The 10682-nt window shown below is 36.8% G+C and overlaps 2 protein-coding genes across 5 annotated transcripts in view; one reads left to right on the top strand and one right to left on the bottom strand.

The window, feature by feature from the left end:
- Window positions 1-8625, top strand: part of LYPLA1 (lysophospholipase 1) — a 31082-nt gene extending 22457 nt beyond the window's left edge. For all 4 annotated transcript variants that reach the window (XM_045896551.3, XM_064588332.1, XM_064588330.1 and 1 more), the window contains exons 7-9: window positions 1489-1590; window positions 3305-3481; window positions 6858-8625. In XM_045896551.3, the coding sequence (XP_045752507.1) occupies window positions 1489-1590; window positions 3305-3481; window positions 6858-6911 (333 nt within the window). In that variant the 3' untranslated portion in view covers window positions 6912-8625. The remainder of the gene's footprint in view (window positions 1-1488; window positions 1591-3304; window positions 3482-6857) is intronic.
- Window positions 8626-8980: 355 nt separating this feature from the next.
- On the bottom strand, window positions 8981-9385 carry LOC123859066 (large ribosomal subunit protein eL42-like). The gene has a single exon (XM_045896554.3). The coding sequence runs from the start codon at window positions 9367-9369 to the stop codon at window positions 9049-9051; it is 321 nt and encodes a 106-aa protein (XP_045752510.1). The 5' UTR covers window positions 9370-9385; the 3' UTR covers window positions 8981-9048.
- Window positions 9386-10682: the final 1297 nt, after the last annotated feature.

The following is a 10682-nucleotide window of genomic DNA, read 5'->3' on the forward strand; positions in this document are numbered from 1 at the left end:
CACCCTCTCCCCGCCATGTGCTAAGATTCTCTCGGTGGTGTCCTGTCCATGATTAGATGTTAGTTCTTTTAGGAGGGAGCAAAGTTAGGAATGACCTGTGTCCCATCATGCTGATGTCACTCTATCATCTTTACTCTTTCTGTCTTATGAAAGAGATTGTAGATTTAAATATGTGATGTTTATTTTTGGCATCTTTCTTCTTCTGTCTGTACTTTTTCTCCTACCTTCTATACTTTTTCTGCAGATGTAGTTATCTCGTATTGACCTTATATCTTTCTTTCAGCTTATCACATGTTCACCTTTTCACCCATCCCAAATTGCTCTAGCTTCTAATCTGTAAAGCTTCGAAATCAACAACTTAGTGTTCAGACTACCTGAATTAGGACAATGTCAGAATTATGGAATTCTTTAGAAGTTAGAATTCAGTAGGAAGATAGGTTGTCAATACAATATAGTAAAAAGATGTTACTGGTTTGGTATTTGTTGAAGTCAAGATAATGTCTATTGTAATGCACATCGTGATGTAAATATAGGTACAGAAATGAATACTTGATTCGAATACAAAAGCTAACATAGGAGACTGTATAGTTGAGATTCGTTGATTACAATTTACAGAAAGGAATTCCTCTTACCTTAAGCAAGAAAGAGCAGGTTATGAGTCTGTGGGATCACATCAGGAAAACCAAGGATGAGAATGAATCAGAGCCTCAGGAAATAGCTAAGATTTGGAAAGCCCTCACGGCTTTCTCTCCATCTCCTGTTTTTTCTGCTCATCTGCTTCATTTGCCTCTTCATCTACAGTTGGCGCTCTCCACCTTTGCAGCCTGTAGCTTTTCCAGTTGTTGAATTTACAGGTTACCGTTCCAGCCATCCAAAGAGACAGACTGACAGTCACTGAATCCCAATTTCAAAATCTTGAGAAAAGGAACATGACTATCTTGGATGAGAAAGAATCTCATGTTCTCATGGGGCCCAGTGACCCACAGGCATGGTCAGAGTGACGTGGCATCCAGATAACTAATGGGAATGCTCTTCCCAGAGCGCCGGGTATTGTAAGCTGGGTAGACAGATACTCTAAAGGTGTCTGCTACAGAGTCCTTATTATTTGACTTTTTGTTGTAGAAAAGATTACCAGCTTAAAGACTAAGTTTGATTTTATACCTAAGACTTTTCAGAGGAGCAAATAAGTATAAGTTTAGAATGTTCCTAAGGCAGTTGTAAGTGCATTTAAATATACAATTAACTGTTTCTTAACTGATTGGGTGGTTGCTATGTTCTCACAGTGGTCTTCAGTGTAGAGAATCATGTCCTTTAGGACATGGTGGGGTGGAGTATGTATGTATTTCTGCTAGCTTGCCTGATTTGATTTGACATCAACCACACAGGTTGATTTTTTTCTTTAATGGACATCATTAATAACAAGAAATCTCTTAAGTTGCTGCTAGCAGAGGATGTGTTCCACTGACTTTTCTCTGCTTGTCTTTCCAGGGAGGAGCTTTATCTTTATACACTGCTCTCACCACACAGCAGAAACTGGCCGGTGTCACTGCACTCAGTTGCTGGCTTCCACTCCAGGCTTCATTTCCACAGGTAGCCTGAATGATACCTGTAACATTACTGATAATGTTGGGGAGAGGTTCATTTTTTTTTTTTTTAATTAATCAACTATATATTTTTAGAGAAGTTTAAGTTCATAGCAAAGTTGAGCAGAAAGCACAGTAAGTTCCTATTGGTGCACAGGCTATGGACACCCTGCAACCCTGTGGTACATTTGTTAGAATGTGTCAGGTCATCACCCAAAGCCCATAGTTTATATCAGTCATCCTTTTTAAAAAATAATCTTCCTAGACTTTTGTGATGTACTAGTAGGCTTTATCTGAATACTATATTGTCTTTATTGTGGATTGCAGAGACTGGAGTAAGAAATAAGTCCTTTTGTCATAAATCTTATATTTGAAGTGTTTGATATATTTTAAAATGTATATATAAATTAGGACAGTGTTTTACACATAATATTTTCAAAAGTTCAATATTTTTACTGCTTGATGAATTTTACCATAGAATAGAATTTCTAAGTACTCAGTAGTGTAAAGCAATATATAATAAACATGGGAGAAGTGGATATTTATTTTCAAATTCACTTTTAAATCTAGGATTTTGGGCTCCTGTGTGGGTCAGATGGTTAAGTGTCTGCCTTCGGGTCAGGTCATGATCCCAGAGTCCTGGGATCGAGCCCCGCATCGGGCTCCCGGCTCCTTGGGAGCCTGCTTCTCCCTCTGCCTCTTTCTCTGTCTCTCATGAATAAACAAATAAAATTAAAAAAAATAAATAAATAAATCTAGGATTTTTTTCCTCATCACTATATAGTAATTCTTTGGTGTCTTATACATACTAAGTGCTGTTTATTAACCATCTTTTTTTTTTTTTTTTAAGATTATTTATTTATTTATTTAAGATTATTTATTTATTTAAGATTATTTTTTTTAAAGATTATTTATTTATTTATTTATTTTTAAGATTTTTTTTTTTTTTTTAAGATTATTTATTTATTTGACAGAGAGAGACACAGCAAGAAAGGGAACACAAGCAGGGGGAGTGGGAGAGGGAGAAGCAGGCTTCCCACCGAGCAGGGAGCCTGACGCGGGGCTCAATCCCAGGACCCTGAGATCATGACCTGAGCCGAAGGCAGACGCTTAACAACTGAGCCCCCCAGGCGCCCCTATTAACCATCTTATTTAAATCAATTAAATAAGAACTGAGAAGAACATGATTCAGTTAAAACATACCTCTCATCTCAAGACACTGTGAACATATAAAGAATAATTAAGAAAGAGTCTTCTTCAAGGAACCACTTCATTGGGAAAACAGTAATACGAGACAGGGTAGGGGCACCTGGGTGGCTCATTTGGTTAAGCGTCTGACTCTTGATTCCAGCTCAGGTCATGATCTCAGGGTCATGAGATCAAGCCCCATGTCAGGCTCTGTGCTCAGCTGGGAGTTTACTTGAGATTCTTTCTCTCCCTCTCCCTCTGCCCCTCTCCCTGCTTGCGTGCTCTCTAAATAAATAAATAAAATCTTAAAAAAAAAAAAAAGGCAAAACAGGGTAATCATATGTCCTATAAAAGTTTAACTAAAGAGTTGTGGGGAGTATAGGGATAGAAGGAATTTTAGTTCCGTGGCCGAATAGAACCTATGATGTAAGTAACATACTGTATGTGCATATCTGTCTATAGTTGTAAATGCCTGGCATATAATACTCTATACATTTGAATAAATAATACTAGTTTTCTTTTATTTTTTGCAGGGGCCTATCAGTGGCATTAATAGAGATATTTCTATTCTTCAGTGCCATGGAGATTGCGATCCTTTAGTTCCCCTAATGTTTGCTTCTCTTACTGCCGAAAAGCTAAAAACATTAGTAAATCCAGTCAATGTAACCTTCAAAACCTATGAAGGCATGAAGCACAGTTCATGTCAACAGGTAATTGGAAGCAGTGATTACAGACACATATTTGCAACTTTTTTCATGGGATATTTTTAACATAAGTAACATTTGATTGCTTGGGGATTTAAAGGAGTTAATGAATTCACATAGAATCATAGGTTGGCAGGATTTAGATCAGCATTTATTCAATTTAATTCAACAAACATTCACTGTTTTCCTATTGCATGCAAGCTTTGTACATAACTCAAAGATAAATAAAAAACAGTCCTTTTTATTAAAATTTAAGCTAAATTAATAAAATTTAAAATTTAATAGGGGAGGATATATATCCAAATAATTGTGTAGAAAACAGAATGTGATAAGTGTTATATTAGAAGTTTTTAAAGTTCCCTAAAACACTGAGAAGAGTGAGATTAATTTTATCTTGAGAAGTACTGAGATCATGAAGAAAAAGCTAGATTTAGAAGAATGGGTAGGATTTTGATAGCAAGTGTGCAGAGAAAGGAAAAGGGAAAGCAAGCTGTCCAGTTGGGCCATAGTCTTATGAAAAGCTGGCTGTCCTAGAGCAGGATGCCATTCATAAAGTAGGTACAAGGAACAGTTTTAGGGTAATAGGAAGGAGATAGTACTGAGTTTAGTGAACATACTGAGATTGGTGTACCCCCCATGATAACAAAATGGGATGTTGGAAATCTTTGTCTGAGGCTCAAGCCTGTAATAGAGATTTAGAATAATTGCCAATATTATTAATCACTGAAGAATTACCATGGGAGAATATCATGAGAAAAAAGCCGAGGGATAGAACTTGGGAGGGAATTAGAAGGAGTTAAATGTGGAACGAGAGTACAGGAGGAGAGAATTTCAGTACAGCACCTGACTGGCTCAGTCGGAAGAGTGTGCAACTCTTGATCTTGGGGTTGTGAGTTTGAGCCCCGTGTTGGGTGTAGAGATTACATATATACATACACAAACTTCTTTAAAAATTGGTTAGGTTATTTAAGAAAAAAAAGAAAAGGGGTCCCTGGGTGGCTCAGTCAGTTAAGCATCTGCCTTTGGCTCAGGTCATGATCCCAGGGTCCTGGGATTGAGTCCCACTCGGGCTCCCTGCTCTGTGGGGAGCCTGCTTCTCCCTCTCCTGCCTCCCCTCTGCTCGTGCTCTCCCTCACTCTCTCACTCTATGTCAAATAAATAAAATCTTAAAAAAAAAAAAAAAAGAGTTTTAGAGTGGGAGGGAACAGTGTGCCATGATTCAGAGAATGAGTGAGGAAAAATAGGCCAGGAAGAAACTACCCAATAGTAAGCCATCTGTGACCTTGGATGTTTGGGGAGATGGAGCCTGCAGTGGATTATGTAAAGTGGATAGAGAAATGGGAAAAGTAGAGGCAACATGTATCAACCTTTATTAAAAATTAGGTTTTTGTGAAGGGGGAAAAAAGTAAAAAAAACTCTCTTTAGTGGATGGGAGAAAAAGACTCCCTTGGCGGGGGGGGGAGGAAGAAAATGCGATGAAGAGAAGAGAATAATCTAATGGGGGAATCTTAGGGAGATCTAATAATGTAAATAAGCCCTAAAATGGGTAGTGCTTGCCTTCAAAGAGGAGAACAACACTTAAGAATCTAGAAGAGGATGGATGAATATGAACAAGGATTGCTGAGGTAGTACTAGTTGAGAGTTCACATTAGATCCTCTTTGTCTTTTCAGTAAAGTAGGAGATACGGTCACTTGATAAGAATGAAGGAGGCCTGCATCGGTTTGGAGGCTTGAAAAGGCCTAAAATAAAAATTAATTGCCAAGCATTGAGGTAGTCCCTAACAAAACTGTTTTGTAACCACTTAGCCTGGCTGAATCATTTGTTTTACGGACAGAAAAAAGTGTTAGTAATATGATTTATCCAGAAAGATAAGGGGGCTGGGATTCTAGCCTGTTACTGAGAACATAGTTGAAACCATCAGCAAGTGTTGAATCCAGAAAACAGGCTGGCACTCTGAGTATCCAGGAGGGACTGAGGGTCTAGAGCATTGGTTTCCAAAGTAGGCTTTATATCACAAATACCCTGGAGCTTAATAAACATTCAGACACCAGAACTCCAAACTCCGCAATTCTGATTCAGCACATTGGGGGTTAGCAGGTAAACTCAGGTATTTGTGTTTATATGGATGTGTTTTTAAAATAAAAGTTCCAGGGACGCCTCGGTGGCTCAATGGGTTAAGCAGCTACCTTCGGCTCAGGTCATGATCCCAGGGTCCTGGGATTGAGTCCCACATTGGGCTTTTTAGCAGGGAGCTTGCTTCTCCCTCTGCTTGCTGCTCCCCCTGCTTGTGCTCTCTCTCTCTCTGACAAATAAATAAATAAAATCTTTAAAAAATAAAAAAAAAGATGCTGTTTACCTAATCTCTACACTCAGTGTGGGGCTGGAACTTACAAACCTGAGATCAAGGGTCGCACACTGTTTGCACACCCCAAGCATGTAACTTTTGATCTCAGGGTTGTGTGATCAAGCCCCAAGTTGGGCACAGAGCTTACATAAAAAGAAAAAAAAAGGTAAAATAAAAGCTGAGGATTCTTTGTGCAATCACATTGGAGAACATTGGACTGAATGATGAGCAGAAAGTGAGAAGAGGTAAAATGGTAGGAGGTATTGTCACCAGGAAACTTCCAGGACTTTAGAACATTGTAAAATAGAGCACTTCTGTGCTGTGGCTTTATTTTCTGAGTGACTAAATTATAAGGGTGAAGGCTCTTTGCATGGCTAATTTGTGGGTCTGTGGGGTTAAACCTTGAAATACTAGAGATTATAGTAGGAAATTATTTGAGGGGAGTGAGAAAACCGAACCACATGGCAGGAGTCTTATAGAAACGTTTCTTTTGTAATAAATACTTGATATCTTCTTTTTCATCTTTCCAGGCCTATCATAGGTACATGGTGTCTTTTAAATGGTTGGTTGTATGTAAATCCTTGTGAAAGGCACAAAATATTTTCTGCTACGGATTTAGCATTTCATTCTAATGAGGGAAAGTTAAAAGCTAGGTTTTTCTACCCATGCTTAGTTGACCGTAATTGTATCCTTACTGATATTTCTCTGGATAGATTTTGTTACTTCTAAGCCCCCTTCTCTCACCCAACCCCTGTGTTTTATTTTGTTCAGGTATAGCAAAGTGCAGACCATTATCATGGGATTGCATAATAGTTGGGAGCTATCATTTGAATGTACAATAATAATCCTAGTTGCAGGAGATGTTCTGAAATTTCTATTGAAGCCTCATTTCTCTGTTATAATTTTTCATTTAATTGAAGTAGTAAAAATATGGTTTCACCTTACCTAGGCACACCACAAATTTAGTTGGTGGTATTTTAGTGGGGATTTAATTTCTGATTTTGTAACTGCCTATTAAATCACTTTATTCCAAACAGGAAATGATGGATATCAAGCAGTTCATTGATAAACTTCTACCTCCAGTTGATTGATGTCACTAAGAGGCCTTCTGTAGAAGTGCACACCAGCATCATTGTAGTAGCGTATAAACCTTTTCCCGTGCCCAGTCTTGAAACTTCTAATGTTTGCAGTGTTAAGATGTTTTGCAAATACACACCAATGACACAGACTACATGATACTATCTCCTTGTGGGAAAGATGGTCTTCTTTTAGGTTTCTATACATGTATTTGTATAATATGATTCAGAATATACTAGTATTAAAATAGGTGAAGCACCTAAGCTTCTTTTTCCCAAATGTAATTCAGCAAAATAATAAAATACTGTAACCAGATTTTTTCTTACATCATTTGACAATTATTAGTATGCTTAATGAAAATTTGTTTAGGTATAAATGAGCAGTTAAGATATAAATGATTTATGCATGCTGTGACTTAGTCTATGGACTTATTCCAAAATTACTTAGTCACCATGCATTATCCGTATTTTTATATATGTATTCATTATATACTTAATGATTGTAATACATAATGAGAATATGTTACTACATTATTCCCAATAATAGGGATAATGCTTCTAAGGTCAATAAAGAGTAATATTCCTCTGTTCAGTTAATGGCCCTTTTATTTTGGGGACCAGGCTTTATTTTCCCTGATATCATTTCTATTTAGTATTTTTTTTTCATCTCTGGAAATCTGTTCTTTCTTTTTTATCCTTCATAATAGACCAAATATTGCCTCCTTGCCATAGACATCTGCTGCCAATACATGCTGTAGTTTGACATTCTGAATCACAGGTTTGATGGTATTTAAAATGTATTTACACTTGTATAAAGAAACCTTTAAACTTCCTACACTACTTATTTCTTAAACTGTACCTTAGTCCAAAGTTAGACCTATATAGTTATTAGAATCTTCAGTCTAGATAATGGGAATAATTCTGTGGTTGTATTTTTCTGTAATTAACTGAAAGAATATGTAGGTCATATTCTAGTATGTTCTGGAATATTTAAGACAGATCTTAAAAACTAATTTCTAAGATGATTTGCTCTAAGATGATTCTCCTCGAGCATAGTTTTAGTTTACTTGTTTTGTACATATGTTTGAAACCAACTACTGTAGAAAATGAACAGTCCATTAGAAAATTTTGCTTTATTTTTATCTGCCAGTGAACTTTTTTGAAAACTTCACTTTAGTCAGATGGGTTTTTTTTTTTTAATTTAGTTTTTGTGCAAACATAAAAGTAGCAATTATTTGACTTTAAGTAGTTGAATTTTTCAGATTATTGGTAAAAATTATTGGAAAACAAATTTATGGGTGATAAAGATTAATCGCAACTCAATACATAGGGTGTAGTTACCACAGTTTAATATGTAGCAAAAATGTATACTTGATATTTCTGAACTGTTGTTAATTTTTCTGCTGTATTCCAACTGACTAAAACAATGTTAGGAATGCATCTTTATAAATGGGTGCTAATTGATAATGGAAATAATTTAGTAATGACTGTACAGAATGTTAATAATGAAGCCATATGTTTATGTCTGGATTTAAAATTTTTAAACAATCATTTACTAAGTCATTTTGCTTTACCTTGAAGAATATAAATTGTTGTTTCAATTATACAAATCAGCAAGATCTAATTTATGGCAAGAAATATTCTGTTGAAATGTTGTGCTCTAATGTGGGAAAATGTAAATCTTTTTCATGGTTTCTACCAATGTGAAATAAAATTTCATTCTGACTTTTCTGTGACTGCTTTCTCAAATACTATTTTTAATATTTGGGTTTGCTTTCGAATGGCTGTCTATACTGAAAAGGGAGAAAATGGCAATACAATCATAACATACATTCAGGAGAGAATTTTGATGATGGTATGGTTGACTTGGAATAAAACGAGGCATGAGAAAAGCTTCTCCTGTTACTCAATTTGAATAAGCTAAAAAAAATTCTTAAATTTGGTTTACAGTGTTTCTAATGTGTTTAAGAAGTTTAGTTTGGTGTTTCCAAGCCTCCTCCTTTCATGCAGTATTCATGGGATTTTTAAATTAGTGTCATGAGGCAGTATCCAAATAGTTTTTCTCCTTTTATTTCACTGTTGACTTTTTTTTTTTGAAGTGAACATAACCTCAAGATTTTATTGTCTTCATAATATTAACAAAATATGAAGCTTAGAACTGGATCACTTGGCCCTTTCTCTTCTTGTCTCCTCCCAGTTCAAAATGCTTGCATCTCTTAATAGCCAGCATTCTCTTAGATCTGCAATTGGGCTCAACACATTCAAGCCTCAGCGCAATCTTCTTTGTAGTTTTAGCCTTTTTCCAGAAAATTGGCTTAGTCTGCCCACCATAGCCACTCTGCTTCCTGTCATAACACTGCTTTCCCTGGGCATAAAGAGAATTTTTGCCCTTCTTGTACTGTGTCACTTTGTGGGGCTGGTGCTTGCCACACTTCTTGCAGAAAGTCCAGCGGGTTTTAGGAACGTTCACCATGTTTGCGAGAGCGCTATCGGCATTGAAAAAAAGCTCACTGTTGACTTCTAGCATTTCCCAATAAAGGAATCCTTTCTATCCCATCTCTTAAACAGTCCTTCACTTTCTGCTTCTGAGTACTTAAAATTGACCAGCTCATCTTTTTGTGAGGGAGCTTGTTCCATTTTTGGATCACCCTAATGGTAAGGGAGTTCTGTATACCAAAATATTGTCTGCAACTTCTAGACTTCACAACAGCACCTTATTTCATATGATAATCTTTTATTTCATCATCCTTTTTCAATTATTTTGTTCATGGTTAGATGTGGTCAGGGTATGGTATTGTTAATCTCAATTGACAGCGGCAGTGTCTTATGTATATATAAATAATTGGGAAATTTGTCTCTTGAAATCAGTGTTATGGCTATTTTAAAAGTAGATTCACGATGAGCTCTTGGCTAGTTCAGTCAGTAGAGCATGCGACTCTTGATCTCGAGGTCATGAGTTCAAGCCCCATGCTGGGCATAGAGTTTAATTAAAAAAAAAAAAAAGGTAAAAGTAGGGGCGCCTGGGTGGCTCAGTCGTTAAGCGTCTGCCTTCAGCTCAGGTCATGGTCCCAGGGTCCTGGGTTCCAGCCCCGCATCGGGCTCCCCGCTCAGTGGAAAGCCTGCTTCTCCCTCTCCCGCTCCCCCTGCTTGTGTTCCCTCCCTCGCTGTCTCTCTCTGTCAAATAAATAAAATCTTAAAAAAAAAAAAAAGGTAGATACATGACATATTTCCACCCTCCTAACAACATACCATTTTATTTTGTAAAAATTACTAAAAAGTGAAAAGTAAGTAGTTGAGATATTCTAGGCACTATACTAAGCATTTTATATTCTTTATTAATATAATCCTTACATCAACTTTATCTTTTGTTTTATAGGAGAAACTGATAGCTAGAGAGATGAACTGTTTGCCTATAGTTACAGAGCTATTATGTGTAACAGCCAGGATTCAGAGTGATGTGCCTGACTCCATGGTCTGCCCCTGTGAGGTAATTTAAATGCTGTAAACAAAAAGTTTATTCCATATAATTCAGAACACTTAGAAGTGCCAAATAAACTAGGGTAAAAACCAGCTTACCATAAAGAATTACAATCTCCAGTGCCCAGAGAGAACTGAAAAGGAAACTAAAAACCCATATGGTACACCTAACTTTGGGGCTCAGAAAATAACTCACTGGCGAATAGCCAGGACCCTTATAAGGGCTGCACTCTGTGCCACAAAATGAACTAGAAAAACATTCTGCCTCCTCAGGAAGGAAAGGGGAAAATTTACCTAATCTGGCCAGGG

The sequence above is a fragment of the Mirounga angustirostris genome, unplaced genomic scaffold (assembly GCF_029215605.1).
Source record: "Mirounga angustirostris isolate CCGP_5_RB_7025 unplaced genomic scaffold, mMirAng1.0.hap1 SCAF_4, whole genome shotgun sequence".
NCBI classification, from domain to species: Eukaryota; Metazoa; Chordata; class Mammalia; order Carnivora; family Phocidae; genus Mirounga; species Mirounga angustirostris.

Excerpts from the sequence above, each read along its gene's own strand:
- LOC123859066 (XM_045896554.3), bottom strand. The coding sequence starts at position 9,369 with ATGGTGAACGTTCCTAAAACCCGCTGGACTTTCTGCAAGAAGTGTGGC.